Source organism: Pelophylax lessonae, assembly GCF_965119305.1.
Source record: "Pelophylax lessonae genome assembly, chromosome: 6".
Classification (NCBI taxonomy): domain Eukaryota; kingdom Metazoa; phylum Chordata; class Amphibia; order Anura; family Ranidae; genus Pelophylax; species Pelophylax lessonae.
In genome coordinates this window covers 246,954,662-246,973,998 of record NC_138773.1, presented here as the reverse complement: position 1 = coordinate 246,973,998, position 19,337 = coordinate 246,954,662, and the positions used below count along the sequence as shown (strand labels likewise).

Below are 19,337 nucleotides of genomic sequence, written 5' to 3'. Positions count from 1 at the left end.
CCACAAGGAAACCCAGATATTCAAGATGCAGGACTGTCTGGAATAGTGACTTTGCCGAGTTCAGAATCCAGCCCAGAGGTTCTAAGAACTGAACTGTCTGGAAAACATTCTGGCTTAGAGCCAAAGCCGATCGATTAGTAATAGACCGCCTAGATATCCTATCACAGATATCCCTTGAGACCTTAGAGTGGCCAATACTGGAGTTAGGATCTTTGTGAACACTCTTGGAGCAGTGGCCAATCCGAAGAGCAGGGCCACAAACTGAAAATGACGGTTTTCTACTGCAAAGCGTAAAAACCTTTGATGGGCCTGAAAAATAGGCACGTAAAAGGTATGCATCCTTGATGTCGATGTATGCTACAAATTCCTCATCCTGCAGGGAGGCCATGACTAAGCGAATTGACTCCATTCGGAAAGTACGAATGTTTAGAAACTGATTCAGAGCTTTGAGATCCAGAATAGGTTTCACGTCTGTTTGGCTTGGGGACTACGAAAAGGTTTGAGTAAAAACCCCTGAATCTTTCGTCCTCCGGAACCTCTGTAATCACTCCGAGACCTTAAATGGTCCAGAGCCCGAAAAAGAGCTCTTCTTTTTAGAGGATCTGCAGGTATGTTTGATTTTATAAACCAAGGATGCAGGAACACCCAAAATTCCTGTTTGTATCCCTTTGAGATAGTGGAAAGATATATTTCTACCCAGACCTTCAAGAACCGTAGCAGCCTTCCCCCCACCCGACTGAGTGGGAACGCCCCCTTTACAAGGTAGGCTTAGAGGTTGGATTGGTAGCTCTCTGGTCCCAGGGTTTCTCCTGCCCTTACCGTGAAGGCTTGGCTCTAGATCCAGACGGCTCGGGCCATCACAACTGCCTGGGATTAGAAGCACTGGGAGTCTGAGTGCTGGGAAACCTTAAACAAGGACGTTTGCTTTTCCTTGTAACAGGAAGCAATGCACTCTTCCCCCCTGAAATCTTTTGGATATATTCATTCAGATCATCACCAAATATGCGTTCTCCATGAAAGGGAAAGCCAGCCAGCAACTTTTTACACGGTAGTTCCGCAGACCAGCTTTTTAGCCATAGGATTCTGCGCATATGCACTATTTAATGAGAAAACCATGACATTTGTTGTATGGAGTCTTTAAGAGCATCCACTGCAAAACATAGTGCAAAGGTAGAATCTTCCACACACTCTCCTTGAGAGGGAACCTTCCTGGAAACTCGCTTAATATGGTCTTTTAAAGACTGACAAACTCCTATAGCTGCTACTGCTGGTTGTATCGAAGACCCTGCAACAGCAAAGGAGGCCTTTAGCAAAGATTCCAACTTCTTATCAACGGGATCTTTAAAAACATTGTGCATTATCCACAGGGCAAGTTAAACTTTTGTTAACAGAAGAAATGGCACCATCCACAGAAGGTATACACCATTTTCTCGTGAATTTTTCCTTCATAGGATACAATAGTGAAAACTTTATCAGGATGATCCCAATCAGCATACTTTACCAGCTCCAAGAGCAGATGTAAGGGAAAAGCCTGAGGACTATGAGGAGTGCGCAATGAGCCTAAAGAGGAAAAATACTTCAGACATCTCTAAGGGAGGTAATTTGTATCCAAACCGGACCATTTCAGTGAGAGACTGAATCAACAATCTCTGGGATTGAGAGGCCGAGTACGACTCCTCAGGTCGTGACTCTGATGTATTACAGCTACTTCTTCCATATCCTCTGCCCGATCCTGAACTGACTCAGCGGGTGGCTCAGGTGAGGGGGATCTATCACATTTTCTCCCTCCTTGCGATGTTGCAATCATGACAGCAATCTTACCCTCAAGGCCGGCAAATGCCGATACCAAATAGTCCTCGGTGACATAAGCTGCAGGAGAAGCACTAGATGTGGCTGCTATTCCTGACAATCGTAATGGCTCAGATTGGCTAGTCGCCTCTGGCTCTTCAGGGGGGTTAAACATAGAGGAAGCAAGACTAGGATCTTCAAGTCCTGTCGGCGGCACCACAGTGCCCCCCCACTCCTCTTTCGGGAAGACATTGCTCTTAGGCAGGACAAATTTTAAGGTACTAACTTTAGTATACTATACAGCTTATCACACACAGAACTGATTATCCCCAAGTATCAGAACCAGACTATGCCTGTAAACATGCACCCACAGTGACTCACGCAACCCAGCTGCTGCTGCTCTGTGTCCCCTCCAGCCGCTGACAGAGGCTAGCGCGCTGGAAACACTTTAAGTAATCGCGTGGTTTGCGCTTGTACTGCGCATGCGCTGCGCTATGTGACGCGCACGCCAATCGCGTCATGACACCCCTCTCCTGGCTTCATGCATACGCTTGTGCATAGATGACGAATATGTGCGCGCGGACAATCATTCGCCACAGATACACCACTAAAGGTGTTGCATTGCCAGAGCTTTGAGGGGACAAATGCACGGGCGCTTTTGCACCAAGGCAAAAATCTGTACGCCAAACAACATGGTGTGTGAGCAGATTAAGCAAACAAAGTGCATTTTGTCAAAGCGGATACACCTTACAGGGGATGAGCACAGGGTGAAAACAATATGTTTAAACAAACAAGGTGGTCTTTGACACAGCTGATACACCTACTGTTTTGCACAGGTAGAGCAAAAAACGTTTTAAAATAACAAGGTGTGCTTCGATACAGCTAATACACCTATTGTCTCTTTATAGAGACCAACATGGCACACGGTATCTGTTATAAGGAACAGTGCATAAAAACTGGATTTTTGTCTTACTGTAAAATCCTTTTCTCCGATGATGTTCATTGACGGACACAGCTCCATATCTTCTTTGACACGTGGGTTAAGGCTATCCCCTACAGAAGTAGGACACTAGGTGGAAAAGAACTAACTACGCCTATAGGGCCGTCCTATGGGGTATCCTCCCACTTCATGCTATGGGACTTACATTTTTTGTAACAAGCAGTGTCAGAAGAATACATAACTCAACTCAACAGAGGGGTGGATGCGGTGTTTGTCAATAAACATCAGAGAAAAGGATTTTACAGTAAGGCAAAAATCCAGTTCTCTCTTTCGTTCATTTACGGACACAGCTCCATATCTTCTTTGACCCTTGGGATGTCCCAAAGCAGTGCAAGCATGAGAGGTGGGAAAAAACCCAGCAATAAAAAAAAAAAACGTCCCTAAAGGCCAAACTTAGCAAACCAGGTAACACAGAAGATCAACCAGGAACAACTGAAGCTCACCTGGCAAAAACAAAATTCACCCTCAAGAGGCTTAAGCCTCTCCCAACAGCGGCCTGCAAAACATTGCGGCCAAAAGCAGCAACCACAGATGCGAATGGATCCACCCTGTAAAATTTTATGAAGGTGTGCAGACAACCAGGTGGCCACCTTGCAAACTTTGAACACTGACGCCTGATGAGGGAAGGCCCATCAGGCACTAAGCGCCCTTGTAGAATGCGCCGTAACAGGGAAAGGAGGACCCTGACCCTTAATGGAGTAGGCCCGCACCACAGTCTGCCTGATCTATCTGGAAATGGTTGCAGCAGATGTGGCCTGCCCCTTACGAGACCCATCCATAAGGACAAACAAGGAAACCAATTTCCGAAGCGACCCAGTCGCTGCCAGGAACACCCTGTTTGCCTTACATTCCTTGGATGTGGTTCAGGCAATCTCCTTAGGGTGCTTAGGCTTAGGACACAACAAAGGCAACACAATGTCTTTAAGTGGAAACCAGAGACGACCTTATGAAGGAACGAACGATTGAGGGACGTAGCACCACTTTGTCCTTGTGAACCACCAGGTAAGGTGACCGACAGGACAACGCCGCCAGCTCAAACACCCTGCGTGCAGAAGTAATAACCAACAAGAAGGCCACCTTCTTTTTCAAAGTAAACAGAGGAAGATCATAAATAATTTCTTCTGAAGAACCGACAGTACCAGATTGAGGTCCCACAGAGGCAACGGAGACCTTACCGGGAGGATCCAGGTGGTGTACCCCCTGAATGAAAGTGTAAACCAAGGAATTTGTTGCCAATGGGCGTTGGAAGAAAATTGCCAGGACGAAAATCTGGCCTTTGATGGTGCCCAGGTCCAAACGCTCATCTACACCTCTTTGGAGAAACTCCAAGAGACGAGACACCAAAAAGGAACTGGAGGAAACCCCTAGAGACTCACACCAAGTAATGTACGCCCCTCCAGACTCCAAGTCAAATCTACTTAGAAGCAGATTTTGTAGCTTTTAACAGCGTAGGAATTACCAATTTTGACAACTCTCTGTCCTTCAGCACCTGTCTATCAATAGCCAAGACGTTGAAAGCCAGTGACCGTAAAGCAGGATGGAAGATCGGTCCTAGAGCCAACAGATCTTCTCCGAGGGGGGGAGTCTCCAAGGGACATTGGCGACCAGCCTTACTAGATCTGCGTACCAGGACCGGCGAGGCCAATCTGGGGCCACCAGAATGACTGGAATTCCTGCCTCGATTCTGTGCAGAAGTCTTGGCAGAAGTTTCAGTGGAGGAAAAGCATACATTAGACGATACTGGCCCCAATGGGCCATCAGAGCATCTGTGGCGTCGGCCAGAGGATCCCGAGACCTGGCCACAAACCTCTGAATCTTTAGGTTGAGACGAGAGGCCAACAGGTCCACATCAAGGGTCCCCCACTGGAGGCACAGTTGTTGAAACACCTCCGGATGGAGAGACCATTCTCCATGATCCAGCGCCTGCCGACTGAGGTAGTCCGCCTGCCAATTTTCCACCCCTGGAACATGCAGAGCAGAGAGGGCTGAAACAAAGCGTTCTGCCCACCTTAGAATGCCGGCCACTTCTCTGGCTGCTAGGGCACTTTTGGTGCTCCCTTGATGATTGACATATGCCACAACCGTGGCGTTGTCTGATTGAAACCTTACTGGGCACCCCTGCAGACGATCTGTCCACAGGGACAGGCAAAGCCCGATCACCCGAATTTCCAGGATATTGATCAGCGGACTGGACTCCTGCAGGGTCCAAACCCCCGTGGGCACAATTCGTGTTCAAAATGCCTCCCCACCTGGAAAGACTGGTATCCGTGGTTACCACTATCCAGAACAGGGGAAGAAAGGCTTTTCCCTGTCTAAGTGCCGGAGAGCGGAGCCACCAAATCAGGATCAGATTGTCTAGGGACAGTGGATTCTTGTTCCATTTGGCAGGAATCTCCCTTTGCAGAGGTCTGGTATGGAACTGAGCAAACAGAACCGCCTCGAAGGTGGAGACCATCAAGCCCAGCACTTGCATGCAAGTCCTGAGAGATTACTGCCGGTTAGATAACAGGAGCCTGTAACTTCTGGAGTGTTTTCTCAGGAAGAAACAGCCGGGCCAAGGCTGAATCCAGAGTCAGGATGGAATCAGAACTGATTTTTGAAATTCAGTTTCTAGCCAAACGCTTGCAAGGTTTGCACAGTGATATCCAGATTGTCTTGTAAGGCAATCTGAGATTCTGCTCGCAGAAGGTCGTCGAGGTACCCCAATACCGCAATCCCCCCTCTGCCTTAGCAAAGGTAACACCGGGGCCAAAACTTTTTGAACACCCGAGGAGCTGAGGCAAGACCAAAGGGTAACGCCACTAATTGATGCTCCTCGCCCACGGCAAAGCGGAGAAAACCCTGATGCCCAACATATATTGGGATATGAAGGCAAGCGTCCTAGATATCGATAGAGGCTAGAAAATCCCCTTGATGAAGGGATGCCACTACCGTGCGAATGGACTCAATCCAAAATTTCTGAACCCGCACAAAGAGGTTCAAGGCCTTGAGATCCAGGATTGGACGGACCTTGCCTTCCTTCCTGGGAACAGTAAATAGGTTTGAATAAAACCTCTGAAAACTTTCCGACTCTGGAACTGGTAAAATGACTTCTTGTGAAAGCAGATCCTGTACCGCCCCAAGAAGGCCTCACAGATGATCCGGGGACAGAAGCAAGTTTGAAGGGAAGAACCTTGCCGGAGGCAAGGATCGAAACTCAATCTTGTAACCGGACCGAATCAACTCGAGGACCCACATTTCAGGTCCACGGGTCTGGAAAAAAGCTAAGGTGTCCGCCCACCCCAGATACAGGTGAGGGCGCCCCCTTCAGGCAGAAGTGGACTTGTCTGCGGGACCAGAGGAACCTGCTTTTGGCTTACCAGACCAGGGTCCCTTGGAACCTCCAGCGAGGTTATGGGCGGATTTTGATCCCTTGCCCTGCGATCCCATGGGATGAAAGGGTCGTTTGTTGGTCAAGAAGAAAGGACCACGTTTGCAAAGAGGCTCTTTTGCTCTTGGTAGCCTGTGGAAGCAGAGTAACTCTTACCTCCCGTAAGACCATTAATGATCTCTTCCATAGAAGCTCCAAACTGATGTTCTCCAACAAAGGGGAGAAGAAGTCAGCCCCATTTTTGGAAGCATGATCAGCATTTCAGCCAAATCATGCGGTGAAAGGTCACTGCCATCACAGACACACTGCAGGCTAAGGGGGCAGCGTCGAGAGAGGCATCACAGATATACTGTAACCCCCTGTACTAACTGGTCTGCCAGTTCCGTCAGCTCAGGAGGATGCTGACCCCCTTCCAAATCCCGGCGCAAAAGAGACTTGGCTCTCTTGTCAATGGGGTCCCTAAAGGATGGAGAGTCCTCTACCGGTAGCAAGATGGCTTTATTTAACCTGGAAACCTGAGAATCCATCACAGGCTGAACTGTCAGTTTCTTTATAAAGGGAATCCTCATAACGATACCTCCTAGCGAAACGCTTAGGTACCCCGACCATTAAGAACGCTGCAATTCAGGTTGTGACCAGGGCTATGCATCCTCGCAAGACATTTAACTCGCCAGTGGGGTTTTGTCGCAGCTGACCTAGCGTGGAGCTGTTGTCGGGTCACGCTTGCTGGCCATACTGGGAAGACTGTAAGGATCTAGGGTATCCAGTGCGCTGCCCAGTCCAGCAGTTGATTGTAGTTTTCACTGGAACAGACTTGATTGCAGTTCATGCAGGAACAGAAAATAATAAAAGAAAAAAATTCTGTTTAAAAAGGGAACAAATGCTAGGACCAGGGATCTCAGCAAGGAACTAGGTCCTTACTTCTGACTAGGCAGAAAAAAATGGATTTTTGTAAGAACTTACCGTAAAATCCTTTTCTCTGAAGTTCATCGACAGCTCCTTATCTTCATGACTCATAGGGTTAGGCTCCTTCTAGGAATAGGCACTAGGCAGGAGAAAAAAAAATGTAACCATGCCTATGGAGGCTGTCTCTGCAGGCATAACCCCTCCGAAGACCAAGTTGCCGCCTTGTAGCACCGACGCCTGATGGTGAAAAGCCCAAGAGGCACTCAGCACTCTCGCAGAATGAGCCTTCACTGGGAAAGGAGGAACCTGATCCCTCAGTGAATAGGCCTGTACCACCGTCTGCCTGATCCATCTGGAAATGGTCGCAGCAGACGCAGGCAATCCCTTACAAGGCCCATCAGTAAGGACAAAAAGAGCGTCTGATTTTCTAAAGGACTCAGTGGTCTCTAAATAAACCCTGATCGCTCAAACCACATCCAAAGAATGCAAGGCATACTCCTTAGGATGCTGAGGTTTAGGGCAAAGTGAAGGCAACACAATGTCTTTATTCAGATGAAAATCAGAAACCACCTTAGGAAGGAATGACTGATTAGGTCAAAGTACCACCTTATCCCTGTGTACCACCAAATAAGGTGAGCCGCAAGACAACGCCACCAATTCAGATACCCTGCGGGCAGAAGTGATCGCCACCAAGAAGGCAACTTTCTGAGACATAAAAAACAGCAAAATCTCCCGAATTTTTTCAAAAGGAGGCTTTTGATGAATGGAGAACACCAGATTTAGATCCCACGGAGGTAACGGGGATCACCTCGGAGGAGACATATGGGGCACTCCCTAAACAAAAGTCCGGATTAGGACATACGTGGCTAATGTGCGTTGAAAATATATAGCCAAAGCCGAAACTTGGCCCTTTGACAGTACCCAAAGCCAACTGCTGTTCAACCCGTTTCTTGCAAAAAAGGCCAAAACCCTAGCGATCAAAAACAAGCAAGGGTGCACCTTCAGCTGTTCACACCATGAAATGTACGATTTCCAAGTACGATGATAGATCTTCTTGGAAGTTGACTTCCTAGCCTTCAAGAGTGTAGGAATCACAGAGTCAGATAGACCCCTATCTCTCAACACCTGACTTTCAACAGCCCAAAGATCGGACCTTGAGACAGCAGATCTTCCCTGAGAGGAAGTCTCCAAGGGGTATCGGCGACCAAGGGGTACCGGCAGGGTGCTCTACAGGTCCAAGGGGCCACTCCCCTGGACCTGTAGGGCACCCTGCTAGAGCGCCTTTAGGGTTGGTTTTACCAATGGTCCAGATCCCAGGGTCCAGTGCCTAATAAGGACAACATTACAGGCAAAACCTCGTATCTCCTTTCCCGAGGCTCAGGTACCATTCCTTTTAGTCTTTGACTCTTTTGGATGGATCCGATTGCTAACCCCTTAGATTCAGAGATCTTGGATTGGAGATTGTAGCATAAGCTTTCTCTTTCTTCTTCTTTGAAAAAAAAAATAAAAAATGTGGAGAGCTTCTCCACCGTGACCATCACTTTTAAGAAACTGGCAAAAAACGGAGGTACTTCCTGTGTAGGAGGGGGTTACATAAGAAGGCTTCCTGTCTGATTGGTTGCCAGTGTCAATTCACCTATAGGTGGCGTATAACCCATATGGTAATGAATATGGCTCTGTGTCCCATGATGTATGATTAAGAAAACACAATTTTCTAAGAATTAGAAAGAACTGAACCCTGGAAGCTGTGCCAAAAAAAAAAAAAAACATGCATGGGCAAAGCACTAGTCACCAATATTGCCTGTAATCTCCTTGGAGCTGATCTTTCCAGATTACTGACTTACCATGCCTTGTGTCGTGTGGAGGTAATCAACCTTGGTGCTGGGGTACTAGAGAAGTTCAGACCTTCAGCACGTATAGCCTTAATATTGTATGATTTATTGGATTTATTTATATTTAGGGACACGCTAATCGCGACCCAGCCCATTTACCTTATCTGTCCTTGAACAGTCAGTAATGGAGATATTTATGGTCTCCTTTTCTTGGGTTCATATTTAGTGTGTGGCATCTTCAAAGGTCTCTGCAAGGGCTGGAGTGGGCTAATTTTTCCCCCTCTAGTTGCAAGTTAGACTTACTTCATGGAGGTGGTGGAAGGGTAGAAATTTATAATTATTATTATTAATTCATTATTATAATTATTTTTTGCTGTCACGGATAGTGTTACTTAACATGTTTTGTTATTGGCCGTTTGTTTACTTTCACTTACCATATACAGAATACTGGTTAAGGCCTCATTCACACTGGACATTTTTACAGCTGCTTCTAGGGGTTCCTGACTTTTTTCCTGCTGCTAAACACCTCTCCTTGTTAGCCTATGTGTCCATGCACACATAGGCTTTTAGCAATGTTTAGTGGCAGGAAAAAACCCACTGTCCGTGCGTCCAGGAGCAGCAGAATTTGGGCAAAAAATGGATTTTTGTAAAATCTCACCGTAAAATCCTTTTCTCTTAAGCTCATTGACAGACGTAGTCCTCGTTGATTAATAACAACTCGGGTTATACTGCCCTCTACAGGAGTAGGACTAGACAGGAAAGAAAACGTTCTGGCCACACCCTAGGGGCAGTCCCAGAGGGTATCTCCTCTCACTTCCTGCTACAGCAAATCAGTTATGTCACAAAGCAGTGTTTAGAGAATTTAACCCAACCCAACTCAAAAACAGAGGGGCGGGTACTACGTCTGTCAATGAGCTTAAAAGGATTTTACGGTAAGATTTTACAAAAATCCATTTTTCTCTGTCGCTCATTGACAGACGTAGTCCTCGTTGATTAATAACAACTCGGGACATCCCAAAGCAGTACCACAAATGAGGGGTGGGATAACAGAAATCAAAATCCAGAAGGCCCAACCGGAGCCAACCAGAAGCATCAAGGACTCATCGAGCAAAAAGATGAGACCTAAGTGAAAAACCCAACAAACCCTTGAGGTAGACCAACAGTCTCCTCAGATTGCGGCCTGAAGAACTTTGCGGCCAAAAGAGGCATCTGACGATGCCATCACATCAACTTTATAAAATGATGTAAAGGTATGAACCGACGATCAAGTCATCGCCTTGAAAACCTGGATCGCTGATGCCTGATGGCGGGAGACCCAGGAAACACTAGGCGCCCGAGTAGAGTGCGCCTTAACAGGGAACGGAGGATTCCGACCCTTAATAGAATAAGCCTGTACCACCGTCTGACTGGTCCATCTAGATATGGTCGCGGCAGACACAGGCAACCCCCTTCTAGGGCTATCCGTGATCACAAAAAGTGAGTCCGTCTTACGAAACAAGTTCGTAGTAGTCAAGTGTACCCTGATTGTCTGAACCCCATCCAAGGAGTGTAATCCCAAGTATGGCTAGTCTTAGACACGGGGAAGGTAACACAATATTTTTATTCAGATGAAAACTCTGAAAACCACTTTAGGAAGGAAGGATGGATTCGGAAGAAGAACCACCAGATATGGGGAACGACAAGATAATGCGGCCAGTTCTGACACCCTGCGTGCAGAAGTAATGGCCACCAAGAAGGCCACCTTCTGGGATAATGTAAGCAAGGGAATCTCCCGAATATCTTCAAAGAGAAGTTTCTGAAGAACCGACCACACTAAATTAAGATCCCAGGCGGTAAGGGTGCACGCACTGGCGGAGCCAGATGTCGCACCCCCTGGATGAAATTCCGCACCAAGGAATGATTAGCCAAAGGTTTCTGAAGAAGATTGCTAACGCTGAAACCTGACCCTTGATCGTGCTCAAGGACAGTTTCTGCTCAACCCCTTGTTGCAGACAGACCAAGATTCGGGTCACCGAATAGGTATGTGGGGGAAATCCAAGAGATTCACACCACGCAATATAAGACTTCCATGTGCTGGAAATCGCTTTCCTTGCTTAAACTAGCGGTAGGAATAACTGAAGCTGACACTCCCTTGCCCTTCAGTACCTAGGTCTCAATGGCCAGGCCATTAAGCCAGCAATTGTAAAGCAAGATGGAAGATCGGTCCCTGAGACCGCAAATCCTCCCTGAGAGGAAGTCTCCAAGGAGCGTCCGCGACTAGCCTCACCAAGTCGGCGTACCAGGCTCGACGAGGTCAGTCCGGAATTTCCAGAATAACTGGAATTCCCTCCACCTCTATCCTGCGAAGAAGTTCCCGCAGTAACTTGAGGATGGAAGGCATGCCGTAGCTGATACTGCCCCCACGGGGCGATCAGCGTTTCTGCTGCGTCCGCTAGAGGATGGCGGGTGCGAGCTACAAACCTCCGCACCTTCCTGTTGAGCCAAGGTGCCAACAGATCCACATCCGGGGTGCCCCAATGAAGGGACAGTTAGTGAAAAACCTCTGGATGAAGAGGCCATACCCCTTGATCCAGAATCTGATGGCTGAAATAATCTGCCTGCCGATTTCCCACCCCCGGAGTGAACACTGCGGGGAGATCCGGAACAAACCGTTCCGTCCAACGAAAGATGCTAGTCGTTTCGATGGCCACCAGGACACTCTAAGTGCCCCTTTCTTGACATAAGTCACGACCGTGGCATTGTGCGATTGGATCCGAATCGGGCTGCTCTAGAGCTGCTCGGTCCAGTAAATCAGACAAAATCTGATCGCTCTCAGTTCCGATACCCTTATTGGTAACCTGGATACTATCGGAAGGAATGACTTCCCCTGGTTGAGCATTGGAGACTCTCTGGTCCGCTCGCTCAACCGGATCCGATTGTCCAGGGAATCGGAATTCTGATTCCATTAGAAAAGAATCTCCTTCAGGAGAATTCGGGTATGAGACTGGGTATACGGTACTGCCTCTAAGAAGGCCACCATCAGTCCCAGCCAATTGACGGACAGCAACATCCGAATCGTTGACAACCTTCTGGAGTTTCTCCGCAAGGAGAAACTCTCTTGCCCAGGATGTATCCAACATTAGGCCCAGATAGTTCAGTCTCCTGGTGGGAACCAGGGATGATCTTTGGGAAAGCGAAGAAAACGCTGATGTCCTGCGATGATGGGGATCTAAAGATAGGCATCCTAAATGTCTATGGACGCCAGGAAATTCCCCTGATGCAGGTTCGGATGGACTCCATTTTCCCCCCCAAGTCCAGAAATTGGACGCACCTTGCCCTCTTTCTTGGGCATTGTGAACAGGTTCGAATAGAACCCCTGAAACCGTTCAATGTTAGAAGGGAAGAATCGCACCCGGTGGAAGTGATCGAAACTTGATCCTGTATCCTGACCGTATGACCTCGCGAACCCCTTAGTCCGGGGTTCTGGCAAGCCATGGATCCGGAAACCGGTGAAGACATCCCCCCACCCCAGAGATGGGTAGGGGCGCATCAGGCTGTATTCTTCAGGCTTGGCTGAGCCGGACTTTTTGTTTAGCCAACCAGCGCCCTTTGAAAACCCTCTGAAGGGGCTTTGGAGGGTTTCGCCTTATCGCCCGCCCTCGCGGAACGAACAAACTCTTTATGAGCAGAAAAGGAAGGTCCTCGTTAGTTACGAGGTCCCTTTATCCTATCAGTCTGTGGCAAGACAGTGCTCTTGCCCCCAGTGAGATCCTTTATAATCTCAACCAAACTAAATGGCAACCACTGACCTAAGGGTTGACCCTATCAGGGAAAAAATGACGCGGGATTCCGCTTCCACTTTTTCGATCCACCGGATCCCTAAAGGACGCAGCTTCCTCCAACGGGATAACGGTGGCTTTATTTGGAAATTGGTGAGTCCACTACAGGTGGTACCGTCTATCCTTTAAAGAGGGATTCCTCAAACGGATAGCGCCTAGCCATGCGTTTGGAATAGCAGGGGTTCGTTTCAAAACGACCCCATTTGGGTAAAGGCAAATCCTTTTCCCTTTTGGTAGGCTAACAAGTACCAAAAAGGAATCTCAGTCTCAGCTACCTCTGCCGGTGTAACCTCAAGACTAAAGGTTTCCCGGAAGGACACAACTAGTGCATCCACCACTCTTGTGCTATGGCGGAGGCAGAAACGTTCTCCTCACTGCTGAGGAGACATTACCTGAGACAGCCCCATAAGAGGGACCTGCAGCTGCATTGACCAGCTCCGAATCCGTATCTGAAGTATCAGATAAAAAATAGGGGTAGGCGGGGGTCGCTTCTTGACCCCCGTCCCTGACAGGCCACCTCCACCCGGGATACCAAAGACTCCAAAACTGCCGATAATGCATTAAAAACAAGTGGGGTACTGGAGGGTCCTGCGGCCACCTTGAGGGGATCAGGTGGGAATACATATGCGGCAGGGTCAATGATTATACAAGACATTTGCCAGCGACAAAAAAAAAAAAAAATGACAAAGTAAAAAACTTTTTTTTTTTTTTTTTGTAATCCCCCAGCGCAACAGCGCCCCTCAGTGTTACCTGCCTTTTTGGACCCCACAGAGAGAGAGAGACCCCAAGGCTCATCCCTGATGCACAGAAGTTTTCTATCAGCTTGCTCAGTGCTGTCCTGTTACAGACAGGAAGTCTTTGGCCCTTTTTCCTGGGTAAAGGAGGCGGCTCCGCCCCTTAACAAGCCTTCCGGCGCCTCCCCCTGGCTCCACGAGGTGTTTGGTCACCTCAAACATGGCCGCCCCCATGCTGGAGACACGAGGCTACGCCAATATGGCGGCCTCGTGTGATCTGCAAGACAATGGCGGCGGCCTGTTAGGATAGCGGCGGCTAGCAGCGGCCTGCGGGATGCTGTATTCGGCCTAGCGGCCTGCGGGAGTGCATCGGCCCCACAAACTTCACCCTGGATGGTGATAAGCCTGGCCTGCGGTACAGGACCCTGGCGGGCCGCATGCGGTCCGTGCCACAAAACAGTGCTGTACAGCCCATGGAAGCTGGAGGAATGGCGATCTGGACTGCAGTACTCAGGCATAGGCATCAGCCTGTGTGCTTCTGACAGGTAGGATACCTTATACTTCAATAGTAACACCCTTTTAGTGCTGCCACTGACTTCAGTCATCCTTACAGTCTTACAATGACTTTAGATCGTCAGCTCCCAAACCAAGCCTCCTGGTTATTTTACACAAAAATCACACTCAAATTGGGGGATCTGTGACTTATTATAGGATAGAGGGGAGATCCATCCTACCATCCCAGAGAGGGGCCCGCGTCCACCACAAACCCGACAAGGGGAGAGGGGGACATACTACTCACTATACCGGAACCAGGCGGGCGCCAACTCCTGACAGAACCCCTCTCCACCGGGGTGGGGGGGCTGTCGACCAATATGGATGCCGTGACTCTGTTGGTCATTGGCGTCCAGGCGAGACGTTTAACTCGCAGGGTCAGTCCCTGTCCAGTGGGACTATGTCGCGGCCGACTCAGCGCGGAGCTATGGCCTGCACGCGCTCGTAGGCTGAACTGGGGTGACCACTGGATCTCAACATCCAGCCCGTCACCCAGTTCCAGCTTACTTGCTTGAAGATCTCACAGGAAACTGGAGAAAAGAACTGTCTAAAAAAATCTAAGAAAAAAATCCTGCCAGGACCGAAGATCCTAGCAAGGCATCTAGGTCCTTACTCCTAACTAGACAGAAAAAAAACTGATTTGCTGTAGCAAGAAGTGAGAGGATATACCCTCTGGGACTGCCCCTAGGGTGTGGCCAGAACGTTTTCTTTCCTGTCTAGTCCTACTCCTGTAGAGGGCAGTATAACCCGAGTTGCTATTAATCAACGAGGACTACGTCTGTCAATGAGGGACAGAGAAAAAAGGATTGACGCTACTAAAAGCTGCTAGAAGCTGGTAAAAGCTAGTGCTTGAGCATAAATTTCAAATTTCCAGAATAAATGATAAAGTCCTAATGAAGCAGTTTATCCTACGAAATGCGTAGATCATAATAGACCTCATTGTATTTGCAACCTAGCCTCCTGTACTATTGTTTTTAACGTTGCTTTGACATGCCAATTTGGCAATTTTTATATTAAATTTGAATACTGCTGAAGTCCCCCATATACTTGACCATCTGCATACTCAAGAAAACAATGACTTTTTAAATATAAATTGAAAGAATTTGCACATTTGGCATCTAATAGTGGTATTACTTATTGATGAAAACAAGATCAGTTAGGTCTTACCTTAGTGCTAACGTGTAAGTGCCAGGCTGACGCTGACTTTCCCGAATGAGATAGCTCCCCTCTGCAACACTTAACAACTGGTCTGTTTCTTCCCTAGAGATCATACCGAAAAACCTGGTGACAGAAAATAGATTTTTTTATTTACTCATCGTAAAATCCTTTTCTCTGCTATAATCCTGTTTTGTTGAAGGACAGCTGGGTTAAGCTCCAGGGCCCATGGGTTGCATATTTTGATACTTGGAGCACCGTACCTAATTATTTGATCTTTATTGGATATTCTGTTTGCACACAGAAGCATATACTTTGAATTTTGGAGATAAATTTAGCTACACTTTTTTGGTATAACTAGGAGTCATGCTCTAGTGATTATTTATCCGGTTAACATAGCTTGTCGTTTAGTTTAAATCCATGTTTTAAAATTGTACTGCAGTGTACTATTCTATTGTTGGCTATGTGATACTGTTTGATACTCTACTTTGTATATTCTCACCTTCATGGTGGTGGGGGATTGTCTATTTGATGACTGTCTGGAAGTATACTCTGTACTAAATTAACCACTTAACCGCTAGCCGACCGCCGCAAGTAGATATACTGCGGCGGTCAGCCTCTCACAGGCAAAGTGACGTATATATACACGTCACTAGCCGGTGAGGCTCTGGGGAGCGAGCACGCGCGCTCACGGACCCCCCGCGCGTGTGACCGGCGGACCCGATGTCCGCCGCTCACTCTGCGATCGTCGGGGGGAGAGGGAGAAAGGCAGGCAGCTTGTGTAAACAAGCTGCCTGTCATTCTCCCCTGTGTAGAAACACCGATCATACGGTTCTACTATGTAGGACCGTTGATCAGTGTAACTACAGCTCAAGCCACAGCCAATCACAGTTAGAATCACGCCCCTAGGGACACACACAGCCCCTCCCTCTCAAATAAAGTTAACCCCTTCACTGCCAGTTTATTTTTACAGTATATATATATATATATATATATATATATATATATATATATATATATATATATATATATATCACTGATTACTGTAGAAATGTCACTGGTAACCCCAAAAAAGTGTCAAAAATGTCAGTCAAGGGTCCGATCTGTCCGCCCCAATGTCGCAGTACCGCAAAAAAAAAAAAAAAAAAAAAAAAACAACAACAAAAATGACAAAAATCTTTCCCTTTGTTAGTAAACACAATAACTTTTGCGCAAACCAATCAAAATACGCCTTTTGCGATTTTTTTTACCAAACATATGTACCATAAAACAAATTGGCCTAAAATGTTAAAAATTTTAGATTTTTACTTTTTTTTTTTTTGGGAATTTCATATAAAAAAAAATGTAAAAAATATTGTTATTTTTGCAAAATTTACGCTCTTTTTTTGTTTATAGCGCATGATCAAAAAATCGCTCAGGTGATCAAATACCACCAAAAGAAAGCTGTGTGTGTGTTTGTGGGAAAAAAAGTACGTCAAATTCGTTTAGGTACAGCGTCGCACGACCGCGCAATTGTCCGTTAAAGTCACGCAGTGCCGAATCGCAAAATACCCCCTGGTCTTTTAGCAGCCAAATCCTCCAGGGCTTAAGTGGTTAAGGACCGCCTGCCGCAGTTATACTGCGGCAGGCAGCCCCTCCTGTGCGAACCGACGTAGGTATGCGTCGGTCGCACTCGGCAGCGGGGACTCCAATGTACGGGGCAGGTGGCTCTGATTGCCCCCTGACACCCGCGATCGTTCCCCGCTGAGAGAGGACAGTCAGCTGTTGTAAACACAGCTGATCGTTCTTCTCTCTGGAATGATCACAGAGCGCCTGTGATCCTTCTATGTAGGATCACAGGTCTCTGTGATCATTTCACAAGCCTAACCCCCATACAGTTAGAATCACTCCTCTAGGCTCACATTTAACCCCTTGATCACCCACAGTATTAACCCCTTCCCTGCCAGTGTAATTATTACAGTAACAGTGCATATTTTTAGCACTGATTACTGTAGTAATGTCACTGGTCCCCCCAAAAGTGTCAAAAATGTCAGTTAGGGGTCCGATCTGTCCGCCGCAATGTCACAGTCCCGCTAAAAATCGCAGATCGCTGCCATTACTAGTAAAATAAACAAAATTTAAAAAAAATGACAAATCTTTCCCGTAGTTAGTAGACGCGATAACTTTTGCACAAACCAATAAAATACACCTATTGCGATTTTTTTACCAAAAATATGCAGCAGAAAAATTGCCCAAAAATGTTAAAAAATTTAGATTTTTAAAATTTTTTTTGGAAATGTTATGTAGCAGAAAGTGAAAAAAAAAAGAAAAAAAAATGTATATGTATATGTATATGTATATATATATATATATATATATATATATTTTTTTTTTTTTTTTTTTTTTTTTTCAGAATTGTTGCTCTTTTTGTTTATAGCGCAAAAAATAAAAATCATAGAGGTGATCAAATACCACCAAAAGAAAGCTCTATTTGTGAGGAAAAAAACAACATCAATTTTATTTGGGTACAGCGTCGCACAACCGCACAATTGTCCATTAAAATAACGCAGTGCTGAAACACAAAAAATGGCCTGGTCATTAAGGGGCAAATCCTTCCGGTCCAGAAGTGGTTAAAGGTGCACCGAATTGAGTGTGTGGCCAAAGGTCGTTGAAAAAAAGACAGCCAAGGCCGACACTTGGCCCTTGATGGTACTCAAATTGTACATATGTAGTTCATGTGGGGTGGTCCCTAGCGTGCCACATCCCGGGTACAGAATCAAAAACAAAAGGGTTCCCCTGTGGGTGGGACTTTAAAGGCACTGATATTTCAGAAATTACACATAGGTAAGAATACAAAAATGTAGCTTTATTGAAAATGTTTATACAAAATATATAAAAGATAAAAGCAGAGGCAAGCAAAATTATACATCACATTACAGGGTTGAACATCCACCATAGGACCCCCATGTAAACACCCGACGCTTTTTCGGAGAAACACTCCTTCTTCAGGGGTGCCTTGGGAGGGTGGTCTGTAAACAATCAGTGTAAATGTACATATTATACATATTGCAAAGTCAATCTGACAAGAAAAAATAATCAAGTCAAAAAAAGTGCACTTACATGTTTCACTGTAATGGTTAAAGAAAGAGTGCCTGCCTGTAAGGCTAAAAACAGAACATCGACAATGCCAGCGTGGGTCTATGGTAAGCCGATTAAATTCGATGGAGTTGGCTTCATACAGAAGGAGAATTTTTTGATTTGTAGAATTGAAGTTAAATCAAGGTTGCTTGCTACCAGACAACTGTGTGGGTCTGGGTGGGGACAGCTGAAATCCCAAAAAGAGGCAATCCTGCTGGGCAAAAAGCCAAAGTAAGAAAGAAAAAAAGAAAAGGAGTATATGGTAAATAGTGTGTCATATGAACAAGTCAGAGGACACACAAGACACCTAGGGGTTAATCTCACCAGAGAGCTGCTACCCATATAGGAGCTACAGGCTCTCTGAGGTGAGGGAATCATCCTGGAGGCTCCAATGCTCATAGATATATAGCCAAATAGAATAATTATTGAATAATTTAATAAAGAGAGGGGGGGGTTGGTTCTTTTTTCCTCTAAGTGAACGTTACAACTACTTAAGAGCAGAGGAGCCAACAAAAATGGAGATCCCAAAAACAACAATCAAAAAGGGTAAAATATGTCTAAGAAATATAGAAATACCTTTTCAAATCCAATCTTGGCAAAAATGAATGCAATAGCAGGATAGATGTTGCTCCACGCTCGGCAAAGGAACATATGAGTCCGACGCCGAGCGTGGAGTATAAATGAGGAATTGCTAATCAGCTGAGAGCAGTCTCAGCTGGGCGGCTATTGCGTCCAGCTGACTGCCAAAGGGATCTCCCGGGTCACATGGGCCAGCGCCGCCCCCAGCCGGAAGGAGTCCGGCGGAAGTGATGGCAAGTCAACACCGCCGGAAATGATCCGGCGGAAGTGACGTCGGCCCATGCGTCCCGCCGACACGGTACAGACTTCCGCCAGCGTTGGATGCGTCAGGCGGAGTCCATTGGGCATGCGCAATGGGAATTCCCATGAGCCAGGTGTGCAAGGCTGCTGCCCCCATTGGCGAACGCCACGAATGGCGTTCGCCTTACCGTGCCGGGCTGTACCCATAGCAATCGCAGAAGATGGTTATTTTCTGCGCAACAAACT

General features: G+C 46.7%; 1 protein-coding gene across 2 annotated transcripts in view; it reads right to left on the bottom strand.

The window, feature by feature from the left end:
- Window positions 1-19,337, bottom strand: part of CHN1 (chimerin 1) — a gene marked incomplete at its 5' end in the record, with an annotated part of 205,135 nt that overhangs the window by 118,989 nt on the left and 66,809 nt on the right. For both annotated transcript variants that reach the window (XM_082260779.1, XM_082260778.1), the window contains one exon: window positions 15,168-15,281. In XM_082260779.1, the coding sequence (XP_082116905.1) occupies window positions 15,168-15,281 (114 nt within the window). The remainder of the gene's footprint in view (window positions 1-15,167; window positions 15,282-19,337) is intronic.